This window comes from Leptopilina heterotoma, unplaced genomic scaffold (genome assembly GCF_015476425.1).
Source record: "Leptopilina heterotoma isolate Lh14 unplaced genomic scaffold, ASM1547642v1 Lhet_206, whole genome shotgun sequence".
Taxonomy (NCBI): domain Eukaryota; kingdom Metazoa; phylum Arthropoda; class Insecta; order Hymenoptera; family Figitidae; genus Leptopilina; species Leptopilina heterotoma.
Window position 1 is genome coordinate 2,450,359 of NW_025110922.1, and position 18,125 is coordinate 2,468,483.

An 18,125-nucleotide genomic window follows, 5' to 3' on the forward strand; every position below is an offset into this window, starting at 1 on the left:
TGAATTAGTAAATTTTACTAATAAATTAGTAGAAATTACTATTTATTAGTAAAATTTACTAATTTAAAATGCAAGAAGTCAGTTAATAATTCAAATTAGAAAAAATTTTTACTAATTCAAGTGTAGAGAGTACTTCTGCCATATATTTATTGTTAGTTTGATTAATCTTTTAAATTCAACGAAACTTTGTAATTTAATAAAATTTTTTGAAAGAATGCTGGGAAAAGTTATAGGAAATGTATAAAATTCGTCAGGAAAACAAGGAATAAGCCAGGGAATTTTATCAAAAGTATTGAAAATAGTTTTCAAATTTTCTAGAATTGATAAAAAAATTCTATAATTCCTGGTGTCTAGCAAAGTTTGAAAATATTAAAAACATTTAATCCATTCTTTAATCTTTTAAAGTTAATCTTTTTAAATTTTCATTTCACCGCATGTGATAATTTTTATAGAAAAAACCTTACATTTTTTTTTATTTCAGAAAATAATATACTTATGAACTTTAGAGAATTGGAAATTTAATTTCCATTCGAATAATTTAATTTTTTAATAAGAATTTTTATAAAATTATTATTTATAATTATAACTTATTTTACGAATAATTTTACTTTAAAAAGCAAATAATAATTGAATGTAGAAAGATTTCAATTTTTGTAAATATAGTTGAATTTCAAAAGGTAACAATTTTTTAATTGTGAAAAGATCCTATAAAGTTCTGAACGTTCAAATGAACGAAATTTATTTATTTCTTCTACAAATTAAATTTTTATTGCAATTATTTTGCGTCACTATCCAAAAAATTAATTGCTGAGTTTCAAAAAGTAAAATTTGAGTTTTAAAATTTGTTCATGATTAGCAATTTATAAAAATGGCCTCAATAAGAAATATTTCGTTCATTTGAACGTTAAAAACTTGAGGATCATATTGTTAAATATTGCACAAGTGTGCTTCTAATAAGTTTTGAGTGTGATCTTTTTGATTCCAGTGAGAAAAATGAATTTCATTCAACCCAAAATTTAATATGTCTCGGTTTTATTGTCAAAAACATAACAAAATTTGATTTTTTAAAGTTTGATAATTTTTTTTATGTAGAAAACGTATATAAAATTCAATTCTTAGATGAATAAAAATTCTGTACTTTCAAGAAACAAAGTAGAATTTAAAATTTCAAGATAGTGGTCCAAATATGGCGTCTTTGAAAGCTTTGGTCAGTATTTTTCAAAATACCAAAATGTCATTGAATTCGACTAAATTTTGTTACTCGGGGGTTTTTGTGGTCTCGCTGATTACGAATTCAATTAGTCTTGTTATCGTAAAAAGGTGAAATTAAAGATATTCAAATTTTTCTCGTGATATTTTATTTCCTTAACACCGCAGTGATAAAAATGAAAATTCCCGTCTTTTTATATATATATATATTATTAGAGAATTAGCATGAAAAATCAATATTGTTTGACTCTTGAATAGGAAGAATGGCGGATTGATTTTAATTAAAAGGAGAGAAGGAAAATGTGAAGAATTGTGTGATAATCAGTAATGGAACAATAGGTACAGTGTATATAGGTAGAAAATGGTATTTTCGTGTAGTAAGAACACTTGAAGGGTTAAAGCCATTCTCAGATTGGGAACAATTCCCCTGGGGCACTTATTTCCTCCTCGTTTCGCACTTCTCGCCTTGTAGATTTTCTAGAGTGTATATAGAATTCTAGATTTTCTCTTTCTCTCTTTCTCTCTCTCGTTCTTATTCTCTCCACCTTCGACTTGGTCTCCTCCTTTTTCTCGTAAAGCATCGAATCGAATTTACAGGCATCTCCCCCCTTGACAACACACAATAACGGCGCCCAAGCCTTAATGCCTTTTCTTCTGGTTCAACTTGGACGAATCCGCGAATGCGCGCACTCGTTTGTTGTGTATAAGCTGAAAATCTTTCTTGTGCGCGCGGCAGTCAAGCGGCTTTTATTCTGCGCTATATATACTTCTTCGAACCCTTTGCGCGCTCGATTCAGCGAACTAATTGGCATTTACCCGACGGGCACGTATTTCCGTCGTCGGCCGTCCAAACTTCCGCGTCGCTCACTTCCAATTGATAAATAAAAGGGTTCGCCTCCCCATTTTCGCGCAGTTTACGAGGCGATACGTGCTCACTTGGCCACTTATTCGGATAAGTTGGGGTGACGGTATTAAACGAGAGTCTCATCCAAAAAGCTCCAGATATATATTTAAATTCGTATAAACGTTCGTATATAATCTTTCTTCGAATCTCCCTTTCTTCACTCTTTCTAATTCTTATCAGGGAGTCGAACAAGAACTGATGTCTGTAAATAAAATCATATTAACGATGTTTTTTAAAATTTCGATTTGACTTCGTCGTTGACATTTTATTTTCGCACTTCTACTTTCACTTTGATTTTGACTTCGTCGTTGATATTTTATTTTCACTTCTACTTTCACTTTGACTGTCACTTTGACTTTTACTTTTCAAAGTCAAAATCAAAGTCAGAGTAAAAATGAAATTTGACAAAATCTTTAAAGTCAAAGTAAAAGTGGAAATCGAATCGAAAGTCAAAGTCAAATTACAAAATTTCTCCTCTGAATTGTCTCCGTAGGGAATTTTTGCGAAATTTCGAAAAAAATCTATCCTATTATACGTACCAATATTAAGTTATATATATAAATAAAAAACGATAAAACAATATATAGTAGAAGAACTGTAATAAGTGTTCTGTAAGTAACATATAGAAGGTATAATTATAATCAGACAGGAAGTTTGTTATATTGTGTTCAATTGAAAATCAGTAGTAAAACTAAAATTTTTGGTCAGACCAAATAATTTCAATTCAATGCCAATTTAATTAACTAAATAGTATCGAAAATAAATAAAAATTTTTGATCAGAGAACTTAAATCATTTCTACTGAAATTTTTTTGTTTCAGTAGTTTAATTGAATTTTAGTCAGACAAAAAAATCTTTTTTGTCGTTTTGGTATAGCAATGACATAAAGTCACGTATCTTTTGTTTTTAAATAGTTTGAGTATCAGTAGTAATAATGAATTTTAGTCAGACAAGCAATTAATTTGTTTGTCAATTTATTATCAGTAGTAGAAGTCAGTTATAGTCAGACAACGATTTCATTTTTTTATCTAAATTGATAATTTTAATAGCAAGTAAGATTTAGTTAAACAAGTCAAACTTTTGATAATATAGTAGTTAATTAAATTTCACGTCAAAATCCGGTTTACATAAAGTTTTGGTATTAGTAGTAAAAGTAAATTTTAGTCAGACCGATGATCAGTCTTATTAAGACGAATTGCATTCTGGTTTTTTGCAGTAGTAGTAAATATCACTTGTAGTCAGACAATTATTCTTTAGATTTTCTGTATAGTTATTAGTCAGACAATACTTAAAATTTTTTTTGTATTAGAATCAGTAGTAAAAGTCAGCTTTGGTCAGACATTTAATAATTTACATTCACATAGAAACAGTTAATGCCAGTCTCAGTCGAATGTGTTAAGTTCTACATTTTTCATTAGTAGTAAACGTCAATTTTAATCAGACAGCTGTTGAGAATCTTGATGTTTTGGTACCAGTAGTAAAAGACAATTATAGTCAGCCAATCTGCGATTTTTTTTTGCATATTGTTGATCAGAATTATAGCATTAGTAGTTAGGTGAGTAAAATTCAAGTAATTAGGTGCCAGTAAACAATCGGAAAACTCTTTGTTCTAAATCTAATTCTAATTCAGTAGTAAAAGTTGTGAAAGAGTTTGCCTTGACCACGTGTTCGCGCAGGCGCAAATATATGCTCCTGGAGGTATATCCGTTTATGCGCGCGGAGGCTTATATTTAAGGCTTACGGTGTAAACTCCTTCATATAAATAAATGAAGACAAAAAAGAATTAAATATCAATTATAATCCTTTTAATTTTCGTATGAGTAGTAAAAGTCATTGTTTATCAGACTCATTTCTTGAAGAAAAAAAGAAAATTCTACAAAATCACAGTAAAACGTGAGATGTTAAAATAACACCAGAATGGATTAAAATAATCTGCAACAGTTTAATTCCTCTAGAATTAAATTAACACCAGAAAGGATTAAAATAATCTATTATTAATGTACTATTTCAATAAAATTTTCCAAAAGAATTCCATTATTAAAAAAAATTTGAATAAAATTCTACGCAAACATTCAATTATTTTCATAAATAATAAAAAATTTTAAAGGAATTCAATTATTTACCAATTTTTTTTATAAATTTCTTAGCAATAATTAAATTATTTTCATAAATAATAACAATTTTGCAGGGATTCAATTATTTTTATAAATAATAAAATTCTTTTAGGAATTCAATTATTATCATAAATAATAAAACTCACTGCAGAATTTAAATTATTTTTAATGCAATTTTAATCGCCTTCCTCGAAAAATGTAATTATTCTTAAAAATTTCATTAAAATTCGTTCAAAGAATAGGATTTTTATTGAAATTATTTCAAGTTTTTATTTTTCAATGTATATTTAATTGCAGAATTTCCGAATAATTGAAATTTTGTAAAATTGAATTGTAAACGAATGAATTTGAAAATTCTCAAGGAACTTTTTTAAAAGTTATTAAAATTAATGGATTTATTGAAGAATTTTAGTTATAAACACTAGAAAAAAATTTAATTTTAGAGAAGTTACAAATTATTGCAGAAATTCAATTATTTTCAAGAGTAATAAAATTCTTCTTAAGGATTCAATTATTTTTACTAATAATAAAACTCATCGCAGCATTTCAATTATTTTTAATACAATTTTAATCGATTTCTTCGGAAAATGTAATTATTCTTAGAAATTGTATTAAAATTCGTCGAGAGAATTCAATTATTTAAAAATTTGTTAATAAAATTCTTTATGAGAATTGAATTTTGAGAAACATTCAATTATTCAGTAAATTATTTACTTTTGCATTTAAATAATTAAATTCTTGTAGAATTTTCTAATAAAAATTGATTTTCATTTCATAAAAATGAATTTCAGTTTAAATTTTAGATAATAATTGAATATTAAAAGCAATATAGCGTGAATTTTTATAAATAATTGAATTTTGAAATTAATTTTTTTGAAAAAGTTTAATTGAACTTTCTTTTATATTATTTGAAGTTTTTATTTTCTAATAAATGCATTTAATTAAAAAATTTATGAATAATTGAAATGTCGTTAAATTGAATATTGTAAACAAATGGATTTGAAAATTGCCAAAGAACTTTTTCGAAAATTATTAAAAATAATTGATAATTGATATAAAGTAAAATTGTTATTAAAAATTTTTGAAAATATTAATTGAATTAAAATGATGAAAATAATGTTGAAGATGTACAATATTCTTATAATATAAAATAATGATTTTATTACTTGGTCATCTTTAATTATTATAAAATATGAAGAAATCGATCACTCCGAGTCGAAGACTCGGAGTTATCAATATCTTCATGTTTTATAGTTTTAAAAAAATTTAATGAACTAAAATTTCATTCATTGTATAGAAAATAACACCAAATTTGATTATTTTAATCTTTTTTCGTGTTAATTTAATCTGCAACACTTTTTAATACCTCACGATTAACTGTGAAAATAATAAATTTTTCTTTTCTCTTTTTTACTCTCTTATTATTATTCTCTCATAACCTTTAGAAAAATTATCGATCCATTTATATAACACACGTACCTAAATATATATACATTTACAAAAACACAATAATGAATCGTTCACAATCAGGAAATCATCGATCTTATAAACGATACGTTATGAATGTAATACATAAATATTGTTATCATCATAATACATTTTAATACAATAGAAATCATTGATTGCCGAGATCGGAATATTTTACGATATACCGCGCTGCTTCATTGTATAAATATATACATACATACAAGCGTATACAACATTTATGCTGTCGGCGGCAAAATCGCACAAGACACTAATAATTCTGACGTGAATATTTATAATTTTCGACGATTGAATCGAAGACGTTATCGAATATTATGGTCGTCGTTGCGCCGTCCTCGTGGTCGTTCCTCTCGTAGTCGAACGAAAATTCTAGCGCGAGAGAGACTTGACACGTATATACCGATGAACTGTTGCGCGCTAACGAACGACCATAAATAATATACCCTTCATATATGGATATACCTTTTGAGAAAAGGTACTACGGTTGATTTATAACCCATATGTATATATGTATATATATGTACGCTATTAGAGTTGGACGACGAAGCATGATTAGTGTATGTGCAGGTGTACGTTGCACGTACGCATATGTACAATACACGTTAAGGCGAGACAAGACGTGTATTAAAAGACCGCGAAATGTCACTCGTGTTCCCCTTGAATCAACATCGTGTACGCTTTCGTGTATTCGATAAAATAACAATTCAAAGAACGTGTCGCTAATTTACGCACGCACGCACGCGCACTTATATACACTTATGCCCACGATGAAAAGAATTTTATCCTCGCGCCTGATAAATCAAAGCTATGTGTGTAAAATAAAAATACTTATTGCGGGGGAAAATGTTTAATTTTTCTCGCCTGAAAGAAAACAGGTAATTACTTTAATTAGTTTATGATTCAATTGAGCAGTTGTGGCATTTTTTCAGGTACACTGATGAATAGAAATTTTTTTTAGTCCTAAAATAAGTAGCCAACCAAACAAATATGTCTGAATTAAACATATTTTATAATTAAATTAAACGAAATCTTCATTTATCAAACTCATTAAGGACCAGTTTCACCAATATAGATTAAAAATTAATCAATGATTAGGTATAAATCCTCAATCAACCAATCATGATCCGTTAAAATGGCTTTAATCATTAATTAACTTGTTTTAATTATATGCATAATTTTTATTTCTCAATAACAATATTGTTTACAAACTAATTTTTTTCTTTTGGGAAGAAAAACATATATTCTCAATTTAATTATTCAATTATTAGATATTCTCGTTTCTTAATATTTTTGTAGAAAATTCTCAATTTTCATAATAAGGAAATAATTTGCATCAATTCAATTTCTTAATTTCAATTGTTTTAATAAAATTCAAAGTTTTTTAAAAATAGAGGGAAAAAATGTTTATAAATTATATTATTGTAAATTCGAAAATTTAATTGAAAATGAAACTGAAATTTTTTTAATTTTTAGAAAATGAAGAAAAATATTTTATTCAAAAAAATGTTGTGTTAAATTTATTTACGAATACCTTTAAATAATGTAAAATTATTCGAAACCTTTTTGAAATTAATTAACTTTAAAAACATTGCTATAAAACATAAAGACAACAATTACTCCGAGTCTTAGACTCGGAGTGACCGATTTCTTTATGTTTTATAATAATTAAAGAGGATCGATCGAGTGTTAAAATTATTATTTTATATTATAATAATATTGTTACTGTTACTTCTTAAAAATTATTTTCATATTCTATTATTATCTAAAATTTAAAGTAAAATTCATTTTCAAATCAGTTTTTATTAGAACATTCTACGAGAATTCAATTATTTAAATACAAAAGTAAATTATTTATTGAATAATTGAATGTTTCTCAAAATATAAAACTCTTATATATGATTTTATTAACAAATATTTAAATAATTTTATTCTCTCGACGAATTTTAATAAAATTTCTAAGAATAATTAGAATTTTCCAAAGAATTCGATTAAAATTGTATTAAAAATAATTGAAATTCTGCAATGAGTTTTATTATTTATGAAAATAATTGAATTATTGCGAACATTGTAAAAATGTATCAAATAATTGATTTTTTTCGAAAAAATTTATGCAAATTCTATTTTTAATAATTGAAATGCGGTGAAATTTTCATTATTTTAGAAGATAATTGAATATTCGTGTAGGTTTTCTTTTGGGAAATTTTATTAAAATAATAAATATACAAATTATTGAATTAAGAAAATTTTTTGAAAATAATTGAAATTTTGGCATGAATTTTATTAAAATTCTTCAAAATAATTGAATTTCTTACCTATACTTTTGAAAATAATTGATTTCTTATGATGAATATTGTTATTTATGAAAATAATTGACTTCCTCCGAATTATTTTATTATTTATAAAAATAATTAAATCCCTGAAAGGAATTTTAAAATTTAATTTGATTTAATTTATTTTAATTTAAAAAATAATTCAATTATTGCGAAGAATTTAATGCCAAACTTCAAAACATTTGATTTTTTCGAAAAAATGTATGCAAATACTATTTTAAATAATTGAATGTTTTTGTAGAACTTTGTCAAAATTGTTTTTTAAATAATTAAATTCTTTTGGATAATTTTATTAAAATAGTCGATATTATTGAAAATCATTGAGATGAGTAAAATTTTTGAAAATAATTGAATTTTGAAGAAGAATTTTTTGATTTATAAAAATAATCCATAGGGACTGGGGGACCAATGTTAAATAAATAAATAAATAAATAATTGGGATTTCGTCGAGATTTATTTGTAAATTTCGAACATAATTGAATTTTGTGATAAGAATTTTATTACTTTTGAAAATAATTGAATTTCTGCAATCATTTGTAACTTCTTCAAAATTCAATTTTTTAGTTTTTTTAACTAAAATTCTTCTATAAATTCATTATTTTAAATAATAAATTAAATATTTATTGACAAATTTAACTAATTTTAGAAGATTTTGAATTATTAAAATTTTTCAAAAATCTAAGTTCATTAAAATTTCTAATTAAATTCATTCAACATTAAAATTCATTAAATTTCAAATTGAAAACGTTTGAAGTTTATTTATTTATGAAAATTGTAAACGCAACTCTTTTAAAATTGAATTAATTTTGAAATATTTAAGTAAAATTATTCATAAAATAATTTATTTATTTTATGATAATTGTTCAAGATTTAAGTTATTTAAAAAGAAATTTTTGTCAGAAATTGAAATAATTGAAGATTTTGTAATAGAATTTGTGATAATTTTATAGTTTATGACTCAAACAAAAAAGACCCAAAAATTCAGAATTTTCTTATGAATTCTAAAAATTTAATTTTTTTCATTAAATAAAAATTCCTCACTTTTCCCTGAATTCCCTATGTCAGAATATATGATTATTATAATTATAATAATATTAAAACTATATATTCTAATTCATATTTTAATTTTATAAAAAACATTTTGAATTAAAAATTTTTACGTTCTGTTATTTTTGAAATTGCTAATTTTACTTAAAAAAGTAAAAAAAAAAGAAGAAGAAAAGAAGAAGAAGAAGTCAGCCGCGTGCGCGTAAGCGCGTGAATTGTTGCTAGTAGTAAATTATTTAAAATTAATTTAATGTTTGATTCAAACATATTGTTTTCTCAGTGTACTCTCTGATTGTCCGATACTTTTTTGATGACTATTAAATAACTTTGAACACTGAAGAGAAAATTTATTTGTTTTAAATAATCGATTGCTTTCCTAATATCAAATAAATATTTACTTTATTAACAATTTTTAATTTTTAATTTTAATTTTATGCATATTTTTATTCAAGGAAATATTAAAACATGCGTGCGAATTAATATATTCGTATAGTCAATTATTAATAAGCAGAAAAAAATGCAAACATATGTTTACATGCGTGTATATAATAAAAGACAAGATAAGATTGAAATTTTGCACATGTACCGCTATATGTGCGATGGAATTAGTGGGCATTTTATGATTCTTCATGATCTAGAACAGGTGAATGAGGTAATTTTGTTTTTTTTTAATCAGATTATATATGAGTTTGGTAGGTGACGGACGTCAAGATACGTCACGATAGGGCGAGGAAGCACTTTGATCGAGTTTTGTGACAAGGATATAGCTCCAATCTTTGTGCTCTAAAAACCACACAAGTCGATTCGGAGAATAAGATTTTTAATTCTTCATTTTGAGAGGAATGTTTATTTATATTTTACGTTTCACAATACCACAATTTGTAGGTGTCATTCAACTGTATTATAACTATATCTATATAGTCTTGCTTTTTCATCCAAAAATATTTCTCTGTAGTTTATTTTTAATGCCAAATGTTAAAAAAAAGTTGTACGGTAAATTTTTTTAATTTTGCTTTAATTTCTTCCTTATTCTTATTTTCTTTGATCTTTAAAATTAAATTTATTCTTTTTCTTTAGTCTTACTTTAATTTTCTTCTTTTGTTTTCTTTTAAAATTTTTCTTCTGTCTTAATTTCATATATTTTCTTCAACTTTATTTCTTTAATATTCACAGTTTTTCTAAAGATATCAAAATGAGACAATAAAGGAATTTTAGTCAGAAAATTTAAATTCTCCTACTCTCTAAATCTGAATCAGCGAAAAAAGCGCTGTTTTAACCAGTGAACGAAGTTTTCACTGAAAAATAGTGGAATTTACTGAAGATAAGTGGATGTCACTGAAGCAATCAGTAAACTCTGCGTGTGCGCAGAAGTGTAAAATACTCGTAGCGTCATTTCCATGCAAATGTGTCACATTACGCGGAATGTTTATTTTTTACATTAGTGCCAAATTAATTTAAATTGGATGAAATTAGTGATTAGTGAGTAGTGATTAAAGTAAAACATTAAAGTGAGCATATTTTCTGTGGTTTCGGTGGCGAATTTAATAAATTTTAAAGTGGTTTTCCTTGAATTGGAAAAATAAATTTATAATGAAAATCTAACTCTAAATATTCACAAGAATATTAGTGTTTTAAGTATAATAAAAATAATAAATCATATACCCGTCAACATATTAGACCCATATTATTACAAAATTTTATAATTGTTGGTTATAAGTTGATTGAAAAGAAAATGAATACAGCTGCCATATTCGATAATACGTAACCGCTGATTGGACCAGCGACTATTCGCTGATTCTCAGTGGCATACTTATAGCTATTTGAATTAGCGACTATTCGCTGAGAATCAGTGAGTTTTCGCTGATTCTGATTTAGAGAGTAGTTTTGGTAGCAGTGATAAAAACCGATTTTAGTCAGACAGGACAATTTGCAGATAAATTTCGCCTTTACAGTACAAATTAGTAGTAGTCAGACATTTTTTCCTTATTAGTTACTATATATAGTAAAATATAGTTTTAATCAGTAAATTTTGTGTCAGTAGTACAAATCAGTTATAGTCAGACATCAAATTTTTCTGTAGTTTTCTTATTGCTATAGAATACGTTAAAACAAAGTTAATTTTCATCAGTAATTTACCTTCAGTAGTATAAAATACTTTTAGTCAGATCTAAATTTTTGTTCTATAATTGTATAATAAAAACACTTATATTTGATAAACCACTGACTAGAAGTCAAAACACTAAAAAAATTCTCTCCTCCATGCTGGAGGAGAGAATTTTTTTAGTGTTTTGAAATAATATTTGAAAAGAAAAAAAAGTAATTAAAAAACAAAAATTTTATTAGAGAACAACAATGACAAAAATATTCTTTTGCAAAGAGAATTCCGTATCATTTCTTCATTCATTTGAAAATAGCAAAAGCATATATGAAACATGCATATAGAATTTGAAATCCTTGAATGAAGAATCAGTAATGCAGAATATTTTCCCTTGCAAATATCACATTGAATAACGCGTATATACCCTCTCTCTCTCTCTCTATGAATATATATCTATATAGACGAATAAGACAAAGTCGAGAAAAACGAGTCAAAAGTATATTTTCACATCTATTTTTATCAATCGAATATATACTCTGGCTTTTTCGATGTATACATCATATATACATGACAAAATAACATCGACGGGTCGCGAAGAGACCATACAATATATTGTACAAGTAATAAAAATGAGAGTGCAAGCGAATCCAACATTTCTATTGGTCGACAGATCTTCACTCGTTAGCACTATATGTATATTTATATATTCACTTCTAACGCGCATACTGTACATTCGTTACTCGAATCTTTTCTATATATTTGGGCGTCGTTATTTTCTTCTGCAACACAGACATATATATGCATGAAAAACATATATTTCCGCATTCATCTGAAAAAGAGAAAAAGATGAAATTATTACCAAAGAGGTATTCGGAGAAAAGAGGAGGTGGAGAAAAAAAAGAGAGTGGCCGGGTTTTTAATGAAAATATAGAAAGAAAAAAAAGAGTAGAAAAAGGAAAAGAGAAAAAGAAGGAAAGAAAGAAACAGAAAAAGGAGAAAATAAAGGGAAAAAGAGGAAAGAAAGGGAAAAAGAAGAGAGAAAGAAAGAAGAGAGAGAGAGAGAGAGAGAAAATAAGAGAGAAAGAAAAGAAATGAAAAAGCAAAAAAGTGAAGGAAAAATGAAATGTGAAATCTTTATAATTACGACATAAAATCACTGCGCATTACCGGAGGCTGTGGAATAACCTAATGTATATAATACGCGTCACCGATGAATATATTGCGGATAACATTTGGTTATTGTATCTCGTCTTCTATATCTGCATTTATACAAGTATATGTTACACCCATTTTCTGTCCCTACCCGCAATTTCAATATACTCTTTTCAGACACCGCGCCACATAGCCATCCATCCATTTACTACTTGCGGAAATTCCAAGTCACAAATTCTATGCGAATTTTTTTCTCTTCTTCCTTTTTCTTTAAATCTATATAGAGCGCGAATTATTTTATCTCGCGGGCGCATTGGAAATAATGCGCTTTATTTACCGAAACTCATAATTAGACCGTTGCTTCAGTATATATGATGAATATATTTTTCCTATTCCTCAGTAATACATTCCACTCGGTTTTTTTTTTTTTTTTATTTTTTTTTTTTTTTGCAATTCGTCGTGTCAGAGTTGAGAGGGTCTCTCTTGTCTCAATGTGAAACACACAGTTTGGGTTTATCTTTATTTTTCGCCTTTTTTTATTTTATTTCCGGAGTATTAAAATTATATATTCAAAAATACGTATATAGCTCTGGATACTCTTTACAAAATTGTGGAAAAATTATTCATTTAGAGGTTTTGGTATATATTTGCTATTTTCAATGGTTTTCAATTATTTGAAAGAATTTAACTATCGCTTAATAAAAATTAAAATTCTTTCCAGAAATTTAATTATTTTCAACAATTTTTTAAAAATTCTTGAAAACATTTTAATTATCTTTATAAATAACAAAATTCTTCGCCGAAATTCAATTAAACTCAGGAATTTTTATAATATTCATTGTAAAATTCAATTATTTTTAAAAATAACAATATTCACTACAAGCATTCAATTATTTTCAAAATTAATAAAATTCTTCGCAGAAATTCAATTATTTTCAAAGAATAAAAAAAAATTGTCAACATTTCAATTATTTTTATAATTGAATAGCAAAATTCTTCGACGAAATTCAATTATTTTCAGGAATTTTAATAAAATTCATTGCAAAATTCAATTGTTTTGATAAATATCAAAATTCATAACAAGAATTCAATTTTTATTAAAAGTAATAAAATTCAATTATTGTCAAAAATTTTAATAAAATTCATGTCCAAATTTCAATTATTTTCAAAAAATTTTCTTAATTCAATGATTTTTAATATTCTATTATTTTAATAAAATTTCCCAAAGAAGTAAATTCTTTAAAAACAATTTTGACAAAGTTCTAAACGAATATTCAATTATCTTTTAAAATAAAGAACATTTTACAGGAATTCAATTATTAAAAATAGAATTTGCATAAATTTTTTGGAAAAAAATCAATTATTTGAAACATTTTTACAATCTTTGCAATAATTCAATTATATTCATAAATAATAAAACTCATTGCCGAATTTCAATTATTTTTAATACAATTTTAATCAAATTCCTCAAAAAATGTAATTATTAATAAAAATTTTATTAAAATTCCTCGAAAGAATTTCATAAAGTTATTACTTTTAAAAATAAAAAATTTTTTGTAAAATTTTTATTTCAATTGTGTTGAAATTAGTTTAAATTCTAAAAATTTTAACGCAATTCTTTGAAAGAATTCAACTATGTTAATGAATGTCAAAGTTTTTTTTACAAAAATTCAATTATTTTCAAAAAATTGTTTAAAAAAATTCTTGTCAACATTTCAATTATCTTCAAAAATAGCAAAATTCTTCGCCGAAATTCAATTATTTTCAGGAATTTTAATAAAATTCATTGCAAAATTCAATTATTTTTGTCAATCACAATTTTCATAACAAGAATTCAATTATTTTGAAAATTAATAAAATTCATCGAAAAAATTCTATAATTTTCAAAAAATTTTAAAAAAAACGTCAACATTTCAATTATCTTTATAAATGAATAGCAAAATTCTTCGACAAAATTCAATTATTATTACACCCAGAGAAAAAAGTTATTTATTTTAACTAAAAGTGTATATTTAAAAAAAATTTATTTGTTACAAATAAATATTTTATTTAAAATAAATAAACTAATATTTATTTCAAATAAATGCACTTATTAATCTAAAATAAAGAAATATATTTGCAATTTATGAAATAGTATATTTGTATCAAATAAATGTTTGTTTGACTTATAAGTAGGACGCCTGCGCATATTGCATTACTATAGTAAAACAATAAGATGTTTTGCTTTTAACAGTTTAACGCGTATAAGTATAAGAGGTTTATTCATCATGAATAGTTAACAAATTTAATTAATTTAAGTACAGAATTTTTCTTTTTAAGTGAAAATTTTAATTAGTACAAAGTAACAGATTTGTATATGATGTCATTTACCTTTTAGTGTCTTATTTGAGATTTTCTGAGAAAAATGTGACAGTGGACTTTTACATATGAAGTGAAAAAGTAAAGTGAAATGACTAACAATAAGAAAATCTGACTTTATTTAACAAATATTCTTATAAAAATAAACATTTATTTTAATGAATATTAAAAGTTCCATTAGTGATTGTGATTGTTAAATTTATTTAAAGGTTATAAGTGAATTTTAATATTTCAGAATGCTTACAGGATTTATTAAAATGAAAAATGCTTTTTATTTGCTCTAAATATAAAATATATTTAATGAAAATATAAAATTTTTTTCATTCAAATAAAAATGGATATTTAAACGAAATATATTAATTCAAATAAAAAATATTATTTGAGCTAAATAAAAGTCTAGTTGGTTCTGTGACAAATATCCTTTTTTATTTGTTTCAAATAAATTTTATTTAATTCAAATAAATCATTTCTCTAGGTGTAGAAATTTTAATAAAATTCATTGCAAAATTCAATCATTTTCGAAAATAACAATATTCATTTGCAAAATTCAATTATTTTCGAAAATATCAATATTCATGACAAAAATTCAATTACTTTCAAAAGTAATAAAATTCAATTATTATTTAAAAAATTTTTAATAAAATTCATGGCAAAATTTCAATTATTTTCAAAAATGTTTCTTAATTCAATAATTTGTATTATTATTTTAATAAAATTTCCCAAAATAATTCAATTACTTAAAAACAATTTGGACAAAGTTCTAAACGAATATTCAATTATCTTATAAAATAATGAAAATTTCAAAGGAATTTAATTATTAAAAATAGAATTTACATACATTTTTTCGAAAAAAATCAATTGTTTGAAACATGTTTACATTGTTCGCAATAATTCAATTATTTTCATAAATAATAAAACACATTGCAGAATTTCAATTATTTTTAATCCAATTTAAATGGAATTCTTTGGAAAATTCTAATTATTCTTAGAAATTTTATTAAAATTCGTCGAGAGAATTCAATTACTTAAATATTTGTTAATAAAATTATGTATAAGAGTTCTATTTTGAGAAACATTCAGTTATTCAAAAAATAATTTACTTTCGTATTTAAATAACTGAATTCTCGTAGAATTTTCTAATAAAAATTAATTTGAAAATTAATTTCATATAAAGTTTTAGATTTAACTTTGGAGAAGTGTCTAATAATTGCAATTTTTAGAAATAATTGAATTTTGTAAAGGTTTCAAATTAAAATCTTTGAAAATTTAAATTTTTCATACTTTTAATTAAAAATTCTATGGAACTAATTTTTTTCAAAAAGCTTAATCGAAATTTTTTAAAATTATATTTCATGTTTTTATTTTCTAATGTATATTTAATTGAAGAATATCCGAATAATCGAAATTTCGTAAAATTGATTTATTATAAGCCGTTGAACTTGAAAATTCTCAAAAGAAACTTTATCAAAAATTAAAGGAAATGAAAAAAAAAATCAAAAATTATTAAAAATAATTGATTTAAAGAAGAAATTTATTTAAATTTTGAATTAGTTGCGGTATCAATATTTTTATAATATAAAATAATGATTTTATCACTTGGCCACCTTTAATTATTATAAAACATGAAGAAAACGATCACTCCGAGTCGAAGATACGCGGAGTAATCGTTGTGTTTATGTTTTATAACAATATTTTTAAAGTTGATTAATTTCAAAAAGGTTTGAATTTGAAATTATTGAAAATCTTAATTTCTATGGAAAGATAATAATGTTTTCAAACTGAATTTTCCCACGCTCGAACTAATTTTTATAAAAATGTACGTCGTAGCAACCTTCACTTCAAAAATAGTAAAAATTGACAAAAATGCGCAGAAGTTTTTGTTAGTATTTAAATTTGACTTTGAAAATAGGAAAAGTTACTTTATTCGTTTTCCATTAATATTAATCGATTAATGTTAATTTATTGAAACAAATATTGTATATATCGCATATTCTAATAATAATTAAAAGTCCTACTAAAATATTTGGAGTAAAAAACCCTTTTTTTCTTTTTTTAAAATAAAAGAAAAATTATACGCACATTTTAATGTTTATATCCATTGGCGGATATCGTGCTAAGAGGAAAGGACGTTGTAGAATCCGCAAATATGCGCAGCTATATATACGCATATATACAAATAATCGAGCGGCTAAATGGAATTTATTGCAATCATGACAGCTTGGTGCATTCGCCAGTGTACGGGACACATTGGTGTACACCTACATCGTATATTCACTCTTCGGATGTGATTTACATGATTTTCATTATATCTGGCGGCGAACCATAAAACTGAATTAATCGTTCCGAAACATTCCCTTCTCATGGGCCCTTTTAGCGTGAACTCACCTGCAAGAATTGGATTGCAGTGGTTTTTATTTTTTCTCTCTTTTTTTTAAATTTATTTTTGTAATACTTGCGTATGTATATCATAACCCAACTGAGGATTTATATTCTCTTATATGTATATACACTAAACGCTGTGCACAAATATAATGTGTCGTGCCATCATAAATAATAATATTCGTCATTAAACATTAATTTTGCAATGAGAGGCGCATCTCTCGCATATTCCATATTCGAACTTTTGGAAATTTATTTCAATATTTATCAATTTGTTACAATTTTTCAATCAATTGAAAAAATTGAAAAAATTCATTTTTATTATTTTTATTTAAAAAAAGAAAATTTGAATAAAAAAATTCAGTAGCTTTCTAAAATATTTTTAAGACAAAATTTTTACCTTCTATAAAGTCCACAATATTTCAGTTACATCCGCTGAAAAAAGGGTTAATTTCACAAAAATCCGTTGCATTCATTTCATTATTTTCAATTGAATGAATTCTTGATAGAAATAAACAAGAATAAGAGAAATGGGCGTTATTCATTTTAGAAAAAAAGTAAAAAAAAAGAAAAATTCACACGACTCAGCGCCGATAGAAATATATTTATTCGCCATTCGCTAACCTTTTTTTTCTGAAATTCGATTTCTGTTAAAAATTGACCGTTAAAGGGGCTTTTTTACAATTCGATGTCATTAAGATTATTTGAGGGTTGCTGAGAATTTCATTGGGGAAATAAAAACATCCAAAACCCTTTCCCTCAAAGTGACAGTGAAATCCGCTTAGAAATTATTCCCCTACTTTAAAATTGGGTTCGCGTGTAGGAAAAAAAAATTCAAGTCCCATAAAGACACCTCTTTTTTCTGCCTCGCGAGAAAAGTATAATATAGATTTCAAAACATTGACTTTAAAATTTTCATTCGATTTGAAATGTTTCGAGATTATTTTTTTTTATTTAAATTATAAAATTTTTGGATTATTTTAATATAAAATTTTCTTTTGAAGACAAAAATTGACCAAAATATAGCAAATTTTTATAAATATAATTATA

The 18,125-nt window shown here is 24.7% G+C and overlaps 1 protein-coding gene across 3 annotated transcripts in view; it reads left to right on the forward strand.

Annotated features, from left to right (window-relative positions):
* Window positions 1-9,551: 9,551 nt before the first annotated feature.
* LOC122501267 overlaps window positions 9,552-18,125 on the forward strand; it is an 81,271-nt gene continuing 72,697 nt past the window's right edge. For all 3 annotated transcript variants that reach the window (XM_043610603.1, XM_043610602.1, XM_043610601.1), the window contains exon 1: window positions 9,552-9,740. In XM_043610603.1, the coding sequence (XP_043466538.1) occupies window positions 9,606-9,740 (135 nt within the window). In that variant the 5' untranslated portion in view covers window positions 9,552-9,605. The remainder of the gene's footprint in view (window positions 9,741-18,125) is intronic.